An 18,303-nucleotide genomic window follows, 5' to 3' on the forward strand; every position below is an offset into this window, starting at 1 on the left:
TGTCTGACTTGTTTCACTTAGCATTATTCTCTCGAGATCCATCCATGTTGTCACAAATGTTCCTATATCATCTTTCCTTAATGCCGAATAGTATTCCATTGTGTATATGTACCATAACTTCTTTATCCATTCATCTATCGAAGGACATTTTGGTTGTTTCCATGTCTTGGCCACCGTAAACAAAGCTGCAATGAACATTGGCGTACACGTGTCTCTATAGAGCAATGCTTTTATATTTTTGGGGTAGATACCCAGGAGAGCGATTGCTGGGTCATATGGTAATTCTATTCGTAATTTCTTGAGGAACCTCCACACTGCCTTCCATAGCGGCTGCACCAGTCTGCATTCCCACCAACAGTGTATGAGAGTTCCTTTTTCTCCACAGCCTCTCCAACACTTGTTACTATTTGTTTTGTTGATGAAAGCCATTCTGACTGGGGTGAGGTGATATCTCATTGTGGTTTTCATTTGCATTTCTCTGATGATTAGCGATGTTGAGCATTTTTTCATATGTCTATTTGAGCAGGCTAACTTCTTAACTCGTAAATAGGATAAAACAAAATCTCAGACCTTCACAGTTCTTGAAACTTAATTTCCATCTTCCCCTAAAAATTAGGAGATTTGTTAAAAGTGAGCCTCCATTCCCACATTTCCATTTTCCTGTAGGACAAAAGTTAGCTGAAGGTGAATAAGGCACACATTGCTCATTTTATCACACATAGCCTATCTTTCATTTATACTACTGGTTGAAACTTTTGGACATTTGTGTTTGCCACCTCATTTCAGGGTACAAGTGTTCAAGTAATATCCAAATTATTAGCTCATTCCAACATCTAAAGCTAAGTGGTTGTTAAAATCTCTGCAGTATTTTCATATGCATTTATAAACATTTGGGTTTTATAGCATAGTCATCAATCAAAACACATGTGAAAAACTAAAAGTAGACAAATCTAGCTGACAAAAAAGAGAATGCTTTCATTTAAAAGATGCATGGTTCCTGTTGAAGAGGAAAAGATAAAAAAAAAATTATTATAGCAAAGGTTTCCACAAGAAGAGAAAAAACCAGAACTAGAAAGGCACTGAATATAAATAAAAGTGATAAGGAAAGAGTTAGTCTTATTGGAAGATGGTGAACCACACAGAAAATAGACGGGCCATAATTTTCTTTTGAGCTCTCAAATTAAAAAAAAAAAAAAAGCCCACCAGGGACCCAGCGAGCCTAAAATCTATTTTTATGGTTGTGCAGGAGTCTTTCCTTATACTGATTTCCCTGGGGTAATGCCAGTTGTGGAAAACAAAGTCTGAAAACTATGATAGATTCCCAGGAGTTACAGCTCACAAGTACCTTAAGTGAGCAATTTTTAAGGTCTTTTGAGCTGCAATGCATTTCCAAAAGGTTCAGACTTTCTTCTTGTATGTTGGCTCAGGCACCTCCAGCACATACTCTAATTGTTTTTATATTAGTTATAATATAATTAAAATGTCTTCTGTATTAGTTTCCTAGGACTGCCATAACAAATTATTAAAAACTCGGGGGTTTAAAACAATAGAAATTTATTCTCACAGTTCTGGAGGCTGGACGTCTGAAACCAAGGTGCTGGCAGAGCCATGCTCCTGCTGAAGGCTCTAGGGAAGAATTCTCCCTTGCTTCTTCTTAACTTCTATGGTTGCCAACAATCCTGGGTGTTCCTTGGATTATAAACATATCCCCAATCTCAGCTTCTGTCTTCACATGGTGTTCTCCCTGTATGCCCGTCTCTGTCTCTCTGTGTAACCTTCCCCCTTATAAAGACACCAGTTATTGCATTAGGGCCCACCCTAATCCAGTACAATCTCTTCTTAACTTGATTACATTTGCAAAGACCTATTTGTGAAAAAGGTGACATTCACAGGTACCAGGGGACAATCACGTTAAGGGACACTATTCAACACAGTACAGCTTATCTCTTTGAACATGACAAGTGAATTTTTATATTCATAATCCAGAGATTTTGCTTCTAAACTTGGTTCAGTGGAATAAACTGGAGGTGTCTACTACAGCATTATTCACCTAATAAGATTAACCTTTATCTTAATTACCTCTAGCCAACCATTCTAGTTTCCCATAACTTCATTTAAAAATACTGGTCATTATTTTTACATAAAAACTCTCCAATTCTATTAAGTCAAACACAGCTTCCCAAATTGCTTTTTAATCACAGAATAGACAAGAGGAATTTTTTTTTTTAGCTATCAGGTAATCACTACAGACCCATTAATACAACAATCTCTTATCAGGCCACCAAAAAAAAAAATATTTAGGTTCCCATAAAACAGCTTGGCAACAAATCCCTGTAATACAGAGAGGGTACTTACCAGGTTCTCTGAGTTGCAGCTCTAAACTGGTAGAAGGGAAAATCAATGTGGACCACAAACAATGACTATATAATTACAAACCCATGAAATTATAACTCTTTCCAGGAAACCACCACATAACTGTATCTTTATACAAATAATAGAAGTTTAAATGCATTGCTCTATATGAATTTTTTAGCATAAGAGATGTGTATTACCTAAAATCTCATTTTGTAATTGATGTTTGACTATAACAGGAAGAAATATAATTGAATAGAAGGAAGTTACACAAAATGAAAGCATATCTGGCATCCCTAAAATAAAAAAAGAAAAAGGGTTTTATTCCACCTGAAAAGAAAATTTTGTTGTTTTCTTTAACTCTTTTTTTTTTAAGAAAATGTAACTATATGAGGGTCTGAGGTAAAGAAAAAAAAGGACGTGTTTTTTTCCACTTACACCATGAACTTATCCTCATTTAATTTCACCTCCATTGTATCATCTTCTCATTCATTCTTTTCTTTGAAGAAGGATAAACAGGGAAAATTTCCAGCTACCAAAAAAGGTTGCCTTGTAACATCTCTTTTCCCTCTTGTACCTTGAGCCTTAAACACTGTGCTCAAGAACTCATCACAAGTACTCAGTGGTGCATTTTTTTTTTACCCCTCTGTGGATGATTTTGACTTAGTCCAGGAGTGATTTAAAGGTACAAACAAGAGGTTTCTCAAAAAATTAAGAATAGAATTACCATATGACCCAGCAATCCCTCTTCTGGGTATCCACCAAAAAAACCTGAAAACATCCATAAAGATGTATGTACCCTTATGGTCAGCGCAGCATTATTCATTGTGGTCAAGACATAAAACAACCAAATCTTCTTCGATAGATGATTGGATAAAGAAGATGTGGTATATATACACAATGGAAAAAATGATATAGTGCCATTTGCGACAATATACATGAATTTTGTGATTATCATACTAAGTGAAAGAGTCAGATAGAAAACATCGAGAACCATATGACTTCACTCATATGTTGGATTTAAAACTGAAAGCAATAAATGAATAAGACAAACAAAAACTCATAGACACAGACAACAGTTTAGTGGTTACCAGAGGGTAAAGGGGGAAGGGTGGTAGAAGAGGGTAAAAGGGATCAAATATGTGATGGTGATGGAAGATGGAAGGAGAACTGACTCTGGGTGGTGAACACACAATGCAATATATAGATAATGTGTTACAGAATTGTACACCTGAAATCTATGTAATTTTATCAACAAATGTCACCCCAATTAATTTAATAAAGGTAAATAATTTAAAAATAAAGGTACAAACAAAGGGTTGGACTACTGAGGAGGAACTTCTCAAACAATGTCCCTCAGGGAGGCAAACTAGTATTTAAGGTTGTATCTGACTAAAAAGTAACATAAGACTGAAAAAATTGTTTTTTCCCCCCAGCAACTGTTTCTATGGGCGTAGGTTAATCACTTGTCATGTTTTTTTCCTTACTTATTTTCCTATAAAATAGAGGACGGAGTTGAATTAGGTGGTCTCTGAAGTTCTTTCTGATTCCATGATTTACAATCTAGTTATAAAAATCCAATTTTTTTTTATTTTAAATACTAAACCAAATTCCAAGGAATCAGTTATCTTGTACACTGCACTTACCACAAAAGAATAAAAGTAGAAACGAACAACAAAAGATGCTCATATGTTTGGAAAGTTTTTAAATGTTAAATACAAACATTTTAAACAATTTAAAAAATATTTCTAAAAATCAGTAATTTAAAAATAATATAAAAGTCATGGTATAAATTACAGAATATGTATATGGACAATAAAACAATCTAGGTAATCAGAACTTCTAGGATGGTGCTAAAATGGTACCAAACAGTAAATTTTACATTCCTATATGCTTATAGAAATGAAGAAAGATCAATGAATAAGTCACCATTTAACTTAATGAGTCATGAAAAGAATGAAATGTAATTTTTAAGTAAAAGAAAGTAACCATTAGAAATGAAAGTAAAGCTTGTTCTTTGAAAAAAAATGTATTAAAAAAACTCTAACAAGATTGATCAAGTAAAAGTAAAGGTATGAATAAAGTATAATAGAAATGACATAACAGATATGCTGATAAAGAATTAGTAGACGTTAAGAACCAGAAAAGGTTTTGAAGAAAATATGGCAAAATATTGACATGTTAAATCTACATGTGGATATCTGTTATGATATTTTGTTCAATTTTCAATTTGGTTTAAATATTTCAAAATGACAGGATTTATTTTTTATTTTTTTTATCACAGGTCAATTGCTGGAATCTCATGGCTTCAAATTTAATGTTGAATTAGAAGTGGCTCTAAAACACCTCAGGAAGGAACACATGTAGAATATAAGCCTCAGCACACAGGATGAAGCCTGCATCAGGTGAGCAGAAGTAAGGTTTGCTACCTGGTTTTTATTTTTCACTGCCTCTTTTTATAGCGGGGGAATGATATGCTCTCCCAGACCTATCCACAGTGAACTACTCTCCACATAGTGTTGGGTGAACAGGAGAAAGCACCCAATTTCCTAACACCTGGTTTAATTCATTCACTTATTTTTTTGTTCGACAGATTTTATTGTTTTCTAGGTATACACATTAAGCTAAGTGCTAGGTATACAGTACAAGTTTCCATGGGAGTTTACTTTCGGAGTAACTTCTCATGGAATTGACAGTCTGGGGGCCTACTGTGTTTCCCTGAAAATAAGACCTATCTGGACCATCAGCTCTAATGCATCTTTTGGAGCAAAAATTAATATAAGACTCGGTCTTGTTTTAATATAATATAAAACCGGGTATAATATAATGTAATGTAATGTAATATAATACCGGATGTTATATTATATTATATATTATATAAGACCCAGTCTTATATTAATGTTCGCTCCAAAAGACACATTAGAACTGATGGTCTGGCAAGGTCTTATTTTCGGGTAAACACGGTAGAAAATTGCCTTATTGTGAAGCAGAGGTAAAGGACTGCTATTAGTGATCCCAACATGTTTCCCATGTCCTGAGTAGAAACTAGCAGTAAGAATGGGTAGAAGCCACCAAACACCCAGCCAGAACTTCTTTACAAACAAACTTCCACTTGCTCGTAATAACAATATCAATACTGACATTTATGGAGCACTTCCCATACCCTAAGCTCTAGGCTATGTGTCTAGGCTCATTTAACAGATGAGAAAAATGACCCAGGGAAGAAAAAAGTAAGTTGTCCAAGGCCACAAGAATATTAATTGGCAGAGTCAGGATTTGAATTTAGGTCTGTCTAGCCCCAACAACATTCTCAGTCTCTAAGTTTTACTTCCTCCAAACTCCAAATCTATCCTGGACTTAGAAATACGAGAAGTAACTAGTTCCATCTGTTAATACTAGCAAAGGAAATTTTTTTAAAAATTTTCTTTAATCAGAAAAGTAGCATGACTTCAAGAAGACAGCACTGACTCTGTCCAAAAATGGAATTTCTATGTGGAATACCTATTGACCGCGCTCAAAATTACCAAAACAACCATTCTGCCTTCCAGAGAGAGTTACAGGTCCACTTCCAGATTTTCAAGACTATTGAGGGACGAGAAGACAAAGGCAGAAAGTAATCAATGTGTCAAGTCCAAAGCCATAATTAGTCTTGCTGCCTTTTGGGTGCACCTGATTTCTTTGAGTTGAGGGTCTGGTCAAACATTGAACTCCTAGTTTTTCTCCTTCTTGTACCACTGTCTTCACCTCTTAGTCTGTCCACCCTCTCTGACTTTGTTCTATTCCTCTCATGCACCAAGGCCCCTGGGCCTTTGCACATGTAATTTCACTGCCTGAAAAGCTAATTTCACCTGTTTGTTACTTATCTTTTAAACTTCAGAATTAATATCATTTCCTCAAGGAAGTCTTCCCGAAACAACCAGACTAGGTCGGATCTCCCATCAAATCCTTTCAGGACAACATGGACTTCTCTTTACCACACTCTCATAACTATCACTTAAGAAGACCTTTTGGTAGTTATATTTATTAAGCTAACACCCTACTAAACTACTAGCTTTATAAGGGCAAGAACTGCAGCATCTATTGTTCCTAGGGATATCCATGAGCTGATGGCAAGTACTCAACACATATCTATTGAATGAAAGCGGGCTAAAAACACAAGCAGGATATCTCACAATTTGGGCTTTTTTCCCATTCTATTACGTATGTCTAATGTCAGCTTTCCTGTCTAAGTATCTAATGTCACTTAATCTCCATGTGCTTAAACTTGTAAGAGTTTCCCATGGGGATAATCAAGCCCACCTGCATCGACCTCCTTTTCCACCTTATAGAGGCAAAGGCTGCTATAATATGATGTCGGATAGCTGATACTGGAGCCCTGATCAATTTCCCCCCCAAAATGGGTAAACACTCAAACCACTCAATAACAGGTACTTATTCTCTGGTCATTATTACCTGTTTCTATTTTTACAGTGGCCGTTTATTCACCAAAAATAAAAACTTTTTACAAATGAGTAAGAAAGTAACATAGTTAGGGACAATGCCAGGGGAAAAAGTTGTGATTTTTTTGCTTCAAACCAGTTTCAAATTTTAAAAAACAACACGTCCACAACTTCCACAACACATCCATGTTCAGTCATAATTACTATAGTAGTGCTCTCTGAATTTCAAAAAAATTTGCAACAGATTTGCATAAGCTGTTATATAATGAAAAGATTAGTTCTGTAATTAGAATTAAAATAATAGTCTAGTATAAAATAGTTAATTGGTTCTGTACATAGAAATACCCCTTAGTGGTACTTTAATTTTTTTAAAAAAATGTATAGCTGAACATGTCTTTTCAAGTTTATGCATAATATCTTAAATATTAAGAGATGAAATAATTTAGATAGTGAATGGAAAAAATAAATCTTACACTAGCAAGAAACTAAAGAGGACTTTCTACTCAAATAGGTTACAAATGGAGCTTACAAACAGAACTCATGCTGACACCAGCTGTCACTTTTCATTTTTCCTTACTCCCAGCACTAAGATACCTGACCTGTATAAACCAGTAATGGGCCAATATATTTTCTTCAGGGTACAGAGTTAAGACGAGTTTGCAATCATCAATGCCATTAAGGCAGCTGATGCATTATACATGATGATGGACCTTGAACAACCTTGCTTCAGTCCTTGCTTCAGGGAACGCAAAGTTTACTTAATCCCCAAAGAATTTTTTCTATAATGCAAAGCGAATTAAATCATGAAATCTGAAACCTTTCTGAAATCACACTGATTACAAGATGGAAAGGGAGCATATGTCTGCAGAAGCCTGCCAGGGGGAAATGCACACACTGTCCAGCTCATTAAAAAGATACTATATAGATGACCAGTGGTGGATAAAAAGTAAAGTTATGAGACATACCTGAAATAACTGTTACATGTAAGAAGAAACATTTCATCAGTTTATTAGATCTGTGTAGCTCTTTTATTCTGTGTGTGTGTGTGTGTGTGTCTGTGTGTGTGTTGGGGATGTGGAGGGGGATGGGTATACCTTGGCAGGGATACAACCAAGTATCTTCTAGTCTTCTGGCAGGACGATGATATGTTTCAGCTTAGTTATTCTTGTCCATAAAACTTCACATTTCCTCCAGATGCAGAAAAATTTACACATAGGCCAATGATGGGCAGAAGAACTGAGCCATGTGTTTGCCATGTGCAAAACAGCAACATTATTTCAAATGGTTACAGTTTAGAAGCCATGGCTATGCCCTGTACTGAACAATCCTCAGTCTCACTTGTATGGAGAACAAAGGACTAAAAATAAACACCAAGAAAAAATGGTTGCAAAAACAGGGCTTCCTTAGAAGGTATTTGGTTTTCTTTAGAATAATGGAAACTTTATATTTAGAATAATCAAGACTCATCTGAACCAAACAATTACATCTTCAATTCATGGCTTACTGCAACAACTGCTAACGAAGATGGTATAATTGCAAATGGTGAGTTTCAGTGCTGAAACTTAAATATCTGCTTTCCAAGTCCTCTGCTATAATGATTATTTGTTTGCACTCCACAGAGAAGTTAGACTATAGTGGATAATAGCATGAATTCTGAGACCAGACTGCCTGGCTTCAAATTCCTGTGCAAGTTAAACTTCCTGTGCTCAGTTTCCTCACCTACAAAATGAGAATAACGATGGTACTACTGGAGGACTAACGGACTGAACATGCGTGAAACACTTAGTAGACTAGTCCCTGGCACATACGTAGTAAGCGCCATATAAGTGTTTGCTGTTTCTCCAACTGCTACTAGTAGCTCTACCCTTATTATTCCTCAGTCCAGTTACCAATATTGATCCCATCGGGATATCAATATGATTCGAAGAGGCAGAGATTGTACAAAACAGGAAATCCATAAGGGCAAAATAAGCCTCTATGGGGTATAACAGTCATTTATTTGCAAAAAATACAAAAATTTGAGAATGATATAAAACAGAAGCGCCGCAAGCCATTATAGTTTTTAATTCCATTAAGGTGAGGGTTTCATTCGTTGGAGAGAACATGGCAGTCACAGCTTCAAGGAAGGACAATTAGTAAGAAGTTAATTCTTCCAAGTGACTAGCATGGAACCACTGGCAGCAGCTCTCTGCCCCTACAATCAGACAGTCTTGCAGTCTGAGTTAATAGATAGCAAATGAAACCATAGTCCTTCTACAAAATGGCAACATATAGTAATTATCAAGGAAACCAACTCACTAGGACTCCCTTACACCAACCATCAGGTATATGGTTTTTCCAACTATGCTTTTGTTCAGAATTTAAAATACTTCTGTGACAATATTATTAACAACAGAGAAAATTAATGAGCTCTCCTTCTGATATAACTCACTACTTAAAAATCAAAGTATTTAAAAATGGGCAGCAACTCAAACCCACAGGGCCCAAAGGACAAGGTTTCCGGTGCAGGCCCTATTTGCAATTACAGAATCATCTCCAACTCAGAAGATCCTGGAATTGAATCTCCCCACCATCCCCCAAATTCAATTCAATAATTTCTTATTAAATTACTAGAAGATTAACCCTACTTGTACATTTAATTTTTTAGGTCTACATCTTATTCTTGTAGGACCCTTATATCCTGAGGTTTAAAAAAATCATTTATGTCAGCAGTTAGGGGCTAATGAAGTCATTAAATACAATAAAATTTAAAACTAGTTTAGCGACAGCTAACAATTACATATCCATGTAGAAGGAAAATACATGAATCACTATTTTTTAAATCATTCTAGTTTATTACTAATCAGATCGATGTTAAGTCATGGCTAAATTGTTTCAGGGTACGGACTTGAAAAGAAATTTCTCCAAGTTATGTACTTGAATGTTTTATGTTTAATGTTTTTTATTAATGTAAAAAGGTATCATGCCCATAGCTATGACATCTGAAATACTCCCCTCTGACAAAGAGAACCTGGTGAGGTACCTGCATGCCCGTATCACAACCGTGACACCTGCGCCTCAAGGTTTCCGACATAATGCCCTAGAGTTTACGTTCAGTGGTGAGAGTCCTTAACCTAAATCTCCCAGAAAGTGCCACGAGAAGAACATAAATACAGATCTAATATACGGCAAGTTGTATCTGCTAAATATTCCTATCATTGCTTCATTGACTGTGATAGTTTTAGTTAACTCTATTTACACATACTCAGTTAAAGAATCTGGACTGCCTAATATACATAAAAAGACCAAAACTCACTTCAGTTTATGGTGTATGAAGTATACCTCAATAAAATATATATCCTGTTAAAAATATATATCCCAGTTATATACATAGCTATATCCCAGTTAAATATATAGCTGTTAAAAATATATATCCCAGTTCACATGGCAGCAGGAGCCCCTCAAAGGACCAACTAAGGGTGTCTGATTGATAATCTACCCCTCTGCCTTAAGATGCACTTCCCTGAATTTCTTTACTGGCTAAAGGCCTCCTCCATGGAGGCTCAGAAAATGCCTGAAACTTCAACCTGACGTTAAGAGTGATAAAACGAAGAGCTTAGATAACAATTTCTATAAATAGATCTGTTTCAAAAAAAAAATCCTTTCTAAAAGCATCTTCCCAGGCCATGTGACTTAATTCCCGTCTAGTTGACAAAGCATTATTCCCATATTCAAACAGCTCAGAAAGAGCTGCTATAGTGAGAATTCAAGATAGAAAGCATGTTTCTCAAATATAAGGGAAAGTTGTAAATAAGAAAGGCATTTTGGAAGAGAAAAGCTGTTGCTGCAATATTCTCCTAAAAAAAAGGAAAACGAGGTTTTAAAAAACCTTTGAATAGATTACTTGGCAACAGGGGTGGCTGCTTGCATTTCATCTCAAAAACAGACTCAAAAACAAAAGCTAACCTAAAAGCTATTTGAAAAAACATGCAAGTCTCTGCTTCAGAAGATTCATCATTGATGCAATGGTATGATGGCTTTGTATTAATGCATGCAGAAAAATTTGCTGCATACCAACACCTGGTTTTTCTTTTCTTCTTAATTACTCTTCTTGCTTCTATAGAAAGAACCAAGATTCAGCATGGTAATGCAATTTTTGAGAATCAATAAGGAAACTAGATACCCAGGATAAGCAAAAGCAGATTAACACCTTTGTTCATCGTTTCTGCTGCAATAAATACATATAATGACACTTTGTCTGTTTAATAGCTATTTTGGGGCTCTCATGGCCAAAAACGTAAACAGTTTAAGCATTTATGTACTATTCAGTCATATGCAATGAACTCGAGAAAAATTTGTGTCTCATAAAAGGAGATGTTAAGATACTCTCACTACAAAAAAGGAAGAGGTAGAAGAAAAGAGAATGCAGTCACTAAACTATAACCTACATTTTAAATAAACTAAATGCTGTGACTAATGACAAACTAAGAACATTTTTTTACTGAAGAAAGGAGTCCACAATATTTTATAGCACCATGTAATTATTTGTGGGGTTGTTTTTTCAAACTAAACATCCTAAAAGATAATCTTAAGAACATATTGTGCATCTTTTACAGTACTCAACTGTTGAGAATTATGTTCCTCCTGGAAAAATCTAGAAAAGGAGACATGAAAAAGCTGGAATACAATTCAAGATTACAATTCAAGCAATTGTCTATGGATGTGATTCAGGCTTATGGGAGCTACAAACTTAGCATAAGCCTGGGAGGTATCTGCTATTCTGATAGTCACCATATTCAAAATTTTCTAAGTGCTTTTTTACACTTATCCTCCACTAGCATTTCTTTTCTTGACAAAGAAAATGAAGAAAAAGAAAAACATTTTCTTGACAAGAAAATGTTGTTTATACATTCGTTGGGTGAAACAACAAAAGATTCAGGTTGGAAATACGACTTAGAAAAATGAGTGCAAAAGGAACCCAGGGACTCTGCTTGTAGCACAGAGGCCTGCTGGGAGACAGTACCATGCTAAGCTAGAAATCATTCATTGAGCTCCCACCCCAGGGAAGGAAGATGGATGTTACCGCAGGAGAAAAACTATTTTGCAGAAACACCTCAGGCTTATCTCCGTGTTTCTATATCACCTTCTCTGATATACTGTTCCCAGTATGACAGTGGCCATTTCAGTTTGCCTATAAAATATTTTATAATGAAACTTACACCACCATCCCATCAGAGTAAATGGTTCCCTAGAGGCCTAATAACCTCTCCCACTTTTAAGTGGGCACTTTCTCCTCTAACACACAGCCTCTCTACAATTCCTTTACCCAAGTCTAGGCTTCAACCTTGACCCACAGTCCTTTGCTTTCTTATCCATCTTCTTAATGCCACTATGGACATAATTAAGACTTTGAGACAAAGATCCACGAGTGTCTCAATTCAATTTAGTGATGCATAGTAACCAGTTAATTGCCAGGCAAAAGTCAATACTGTATAATGGGTGTCTCTGAACACACCCATCATTAAGGATTAGGATGCCAATCCAAGGACAAGTTGGGAATGCTCACATACAGTCATTTTGAAATAATTTGAGCTAATAAAAAAGACACTCAACAGCTATTACTTTTGATTATTATCAAAAGACATCAAATAATTTAACAAAAAAATGGTTAATAATATTGATAACTGGACATGATCTTTCAATGGCAATAAATATAATAAATCATATCTCTATCAAGATGTCCACTTTCACTTTTTGACCCCAATGAAATCTGCCCCCTAGCCCCATCTATACATATTCCTGGTATATATAATACAAAGGATTTACAATTCTTCTCCTAGCATTTTACAACTCTTACTATGGCTATTTTCCTGAGATGTAAAAAATAAAACTGGCTTGATAGTGGAGTGCCTCTTTACCAATTTTGTCCAAGGCAACTGATGTTACAGAAAAGCTACCCAGATGCAAAACCAAATTTGAGAGAAACAGCTAAAAGTTCTTTAAGTAGACAACCATTTCAGTTTAAAGATTAGACTATAAATGAGTTATTGTTAGGTACCTCCAGAATGAATGAGATTTGTATGTAATAGGTCTAAATAAAATACATGTCAATTTTTATGACTATCCTATTTTGTATAGTATAAAATATATGGTACATAACATGGTAGAAGAATCAGCTCTGGAGTTACATAACCCAAATTCAAATTGCAGCTCGACCACTCATCATGGTTACTTTCAGCAAGTTATATAACCTCTCTATGCTTCAGTTTTCTGTAAAGTGGAATAATACATAGTTACATTTATAATCAGATGTTCTTTTCAGGATTTAACATACATAAATGTGTGTGCCAGTCCCATAATGAGCTATACATGTAGGCAATTACCATTATTAGTATTATAATACTTATTAACTAGAGCTATATAACTAGAAACTTCAACTAACCAGAATACTGGCAGTTTTCAACTTCAACACACACACAGACACACACGCACATACTCACTAACAGCAAATGGCATGATCCTTTATCTTAAGAATCCGAAGCCATAGTTCTCCACAATCAAAATATTAAAAAGTTTGGATGCAAGGTATTCTAATTAGCGGAGGCTTTATGTTTAAATTCTTCTTAAAGTTTATATCAAACACACAAAAGTTCTCCCAGAACTAAGAGACAAATTTAAAATTTAATTTTTAAATGAATTGGAAATAATTGTAAATGGGAGATGAGATCACTATGTTCATTTATATATATATATATATATATTATATATATATATATATAATATATATATATTTATTTATTTTATTTTTGCTTAAAGCCTTTATCTTCGCAACATTTAAAGAACATTTTAATAGGATTAAGCACCAATCTGACCTGGATAAAACTTCCTTCAATGAGGTATAGACTGTCTTGCAGATAAAACAAATCATTATCTTAAGGAAAGATCATTAAAATGTATTTCATGTTACTCTAAATATAAAATTGCAACTGACAGCAAAATCCAGATTGTCAGGAACTGCATGGGATAAACAATTTGGTTTCTTGCACAAATAAATTGGTAAGGATAACTTAAAAAAAAATAGAAAGATAAGGAGAAACCAAAGGATTCAAACGTAATTTTTAAAACGTAAAAAAAAAAAAGACTTTTTTTAAAAAACGTAAAAAAAAAAAGAAAGAAAGAAAAAGAAACCACAGGGACACATGCTTGGGGGATAAAACTATGAACAAAAGTAAGAAAATGATAGCCTTAAGAGTCAGGACATGGTTTCCAAGTTTCACTAGGGAACAAGGAGGGCGCTGGGCTTTGGGAGGCAGCACATGTAATTGCTGGCGAGCCGTATTTCTTGAACTGGATAGTGGTTATAGGGTGTTCACCCTTAGCAATTTCTGCATCAGTGTGTACTTTACAATTTAAAAGGTTTCAAAAATAAAATCTTTTAAAATATAAAAGACTCACCAATACAGCTATGATGTATTTTCTTCATGCAAATGTATTCCTTTTCCCACGTTCATACTCACACCCTTAAATCAAACGCATTGCACCTGAATTTTCACAAATAAAAGGTTCCATGACACATGAGCAGAGACACTTACTAGACTGGTTTCTAGTCAGTGTTTAAATCTGATTTGATAATGATGCTGATTTTAATTTTGCATCCTCAAGATAAATAGGATCGTGTTTGTGCCAACGGACAAAAAATGTTCTTACATATAGAGTTTTGCTTTGATCTCCTTATACCTTTTCATTTACTTCAGTCTCAGGAGAAAAGCCAATTTTAAAAAATTCACAGGGCTCTTAGGGAAGTTGTTATGAGGTGACTTGCATTGCTCTAAAATTCACATGTTGGCATCCTAACCCCCAGTATGTCAGCCGTAACTATATTTGGAGAGAGAGTCTTTAAAGAATTAAATTAAAAATAAAGGCATTAGGTACCGGCCCTGATCCAGTATGACTGGGTTTCTTCTAAGAAGAAACTGGGTCACAGATACACACAGAGGGAATACCAGGTGAAAACACAGGAAGATGACAGCCCTGTTGACACTTTGATCTTGGACTTCTAGCCTTCGGAATTGTGAGAAAATAAATTTCTGTTGTTTAAGCCACTCTGTCTGTTGTATGTTCTTATGGCAGCCCTAGCAAACTAATACAGAAGATCAGAGAGAAGTCCAAAAAAACAAAGCTACAATTTTACAATTTCTTCACTCACTATAATATATAGTGAAAAGAAAAGCTTAAGAAAATTATGAGTCATTAGTAAAGAAAGGAAAACTAACAGATTCCACATAAAAAGGAAATACCCCAAAAAGCTAAGCACAGAGGACAAGAAGAAACAAGGGAACTAGTAGGAAAATAACTGGTTGCTGACTTTGGATTGATGGGGAGGATTTAGCACTTTCAATGTGGTTTCTGGTTGGGGGTTGGGGGGGGGGTGAGGAACAACCCAGAGAAGAATTTTGAGTTAGATTCCCTCGTCCATTTTTTTAAAGGAAGTAGAAACAAATGGAGGTGATGGGTGAGATCAAAGTGGTTTTCTTAAAAGAAGAAGCATTCTCTGGGCCAAGGGTTTGAATGAACTTTGGATTTATCTTTTCCCTGGTTTGACAAACTTGGGGGTTAGGTAAAACCATCAATAAAAAAAATGCAATTATCAGGCTGGAAAATCAGCAAAGATTGTGTGGTCAAGTCAGTGCTCGGGGTGTTACATATACCCATGGAGCCAATGGCCTCAGAGGGAAGTACACTTCGCTGATTAAGTACAAGTTTCCCGAAAAGGGATATTACTGTGGAGACAGCAGAAGGCTGTTTGCTGGATCCATCCTCAGTGCTCATATTTGCATTTCATCATTCCACTTATAGACTTAAATGGAAATAGTCAACTGCCTGTTTCCTTTCATCTTTAATTTAACAAAGGAATAAGACACAGTCTGCATTCAGAAAAGCATCATATAAAATAGAGAAGCAAAGCTAAACAAACAGGGATAAAAATAAAAAGAGCCTGGAGATTATAAATCTAGGTCATTTTTTTTTCAACTGTGAGCAAAATGGCTCCATTCTTCTGTCATATCTAGAAGAATCCTGATATCCTTTCTGCAGAAAGGCAGTGATACAAATCAGTCAACCGTCCTACTAGTCAACCTTAAGTTTAGAATAACTTTCTGGAGGGGCTGGAATTTTTAAATTTGCAGATTTTGTTTTAAATCTTTATCAGTTAGAAGTATAAAGACACATTTACTGTGAAAATGTCCCAATGTCTGGAATTTCTTTTAAATACGAGGGAGGGAGGGAGGGAGGGAGAGACAAAGAGAAAGAGAAAGAAAGAGAGAGAGAGAGAGAGAGAGAGAGAGAGAGAGAGAGAGAGAGAGAGAGAGAATATTTATAACTGTTGACACTGGATAATGGGCATGTGAGAGTTCATTATAGTATTCCTTTCACTTTTGTATATGTTGGAAATTTTCCATAATAAAGTTTTCTTTTGGTTCACATATAATTGAAAAACCCAGTTCTCTTCATGTTGTTTCTTGAACAGAATAATATAATCTATTTTAGTTATTTACTGATATAGAGTTTAATAGGAATAAAAAGCTTTATGATGGCAATATACTTGAAAAGCAGTGAACATAAGCTTTAAAAGAAACTAACTTGGGAAAATGTTTACAATATAATACAATGTTTACTTTTAAAAGCAAGATACAATGTTATAGATATGTATGATACTAGCTACATAAAAAAATAAAACTACAAATATTGGATAAAACAACACTGAAGGGAAATACAACAAAATGAAAACAAAGTTTACCTCAGTGATGAGTTGAAGGGTGATTTTTCCTTTTTCTCTACTTATAAGCTTTTTAAAATGAGTATGTATCAAATTTATAATCAGAAAAAAAGCAAATACACACAAATGGCATTATAATTCTAACATGGCAGAATAGATAGTCTGAACACATTCAAAAGAAAATAAACAACTAGCTAATACTCACTATACTAAACCTATTGAAGAAGGAACTTAAAGAAACCCTTTGGTGAAGTCTGGTCTCATATGCCCTCAGCTTACAGCAGCAGCAGACTGGAAAAACACACACATTCTTATACCTATAATTGGAGGAGGCTTTTATTTGTGTGTAATCCTTTCCGAATTTACCCGACAAGAAACAATATCCTGAGATTTCTGTCTCCGGGGATTTACAACTCCCTGGGACTTCCCAGTTGATCTAATAAATTCATAATTTTACTAGGGAAAGTCATTCCCAACTGCATGCAAAGCCATGTACCTACCCTGGACCCAAGATTTCACCTCTTGGTTCTCTTGGTTCTTAAGTGCTAACCTTAAAGGCAAATTTCAGAAATTATTTTCTGTGATATAATCAAAAAAAGAATCAAGAACCACTTGCAGCTATATTAATTCCATAAAACATAACTCCAATAACTCCTACAGAATACTAAGAATTATTTTTCTGAAAATTTTACTTTTTTCTACATATGGGTAATACACTTTCCTGATAAATTCTTAAATATAAAAACCCCAAAACTGTACATTAGAAGAATCAGTGAAAATTAAAATCATATTCAATCTTTAAAAGATTCTGAAAACACTTGTCCCAGAGGGAGGAAAACTTGACTTACTTTAACTTCCACAGTCTTCCCTCCATGTTCAATGTGTCTCTCTACATATTCAGAGGACAGCAAATCACTGCAACAACAAAAGAAATGATGATTAAAGAGGACCTTGAAAATGTAAAGCATTTGAAAATCAAGTTTACAGTTTCAATAATTCTTTAACCCAAATTTTAAAACAATATAGGTTTCTCTCTCTCTCTCTCTCTCTCTCTCTCTCTCTCTCTCTCTCTCTCTCTCTCTCTCTCTCTCACACACACACACACACACACACACACGGTATAAGGTTGAACTGACTAAACTACAAACCACCTGTCACCCCATCGCTCAGCAGAGCTGATTCCACAGATCTAGCACAGAAATTCTAGGAAACTACCACAAGCACACCATTATTTTTAAGACATCTTATTCTTCCCTTTTTTACTTTAGCTGTTTATCAAATTGTTTTAATTTGTTACTATACCTTACCATGTATGTCTTGATATGTTACATGCACCATTTTATCTAACAAAACATTAGGTTCCATCACAAAAATGAAAAGAGGGCAAAGAAAATTAAAAACAATTCTCTTTTGAAGTCTCTACTAAACTACAACCTTATAGAATTTTAAATTGTTTACATCTTCTTAAATATACTTCTGTTTAATTCCATATACGTGAAAAAAAATTCCCCTTTAATGGGGGGTGCCTCAAGGCACAACTTCATAAAAAAGACTTAAAGTCTTCACATTTTAAAGCACTAAGATATAAGTAAAATTAACATAATAAATAAAAACAACACATGAAGGTATAAATAATCTGCGGAACCTGAGAAAAAATTTATGTATTAAGAAGGGCTCCTGCTAACTAACTGGGCTCCAATTTAAAAGTAGAGCCTAGCAGCTGTTTCTAAACAGGCCTCTCACCAGACCACACTTCAG

At 35.0% G+C, this 18,303-nt stretch overlaps 1 protein-coding gene across 23 annotated transcripts in view; it reads right to left on the reverse strand.

The window, feature by feature from the left end:
* Positions 1 to 18,303, reverse strand: part of ADAM22 (ADAM metallopeptidase domain 22) — a 238,272-nt gene that overhangs the window by 87,942 nt on the left and 132,027 nt on the right. For all 23 annotated transcript variants that reach the window (XM_081079324.1, XM_081079333.1, XM_081079329.1 and 20 more), the window contains exon 4: positions 17,394 to 17,460. In XM_081079324.1, the coding sequence (XP_080935450.1) occupies positions 17,394 to 17,460 (67 nt within the window). The remainder of the gene's footprint in view (positions 1 to 17,393; positions 17,461 to 18,303) is intronic.

Source organism: Rhinolophus hipposideros (genome assembly GCF_964194185.1).
Source record: "Rhinolophus hipposideros genome assembly, chromosome: 18".
Classification (NCBI taxonomy): Eukaryota; Metazoa; Chordata; class Mammalia; order Chiroptera; family Rhinolophidae; genus Rhinolophus; species Rhinolophus hipposideros.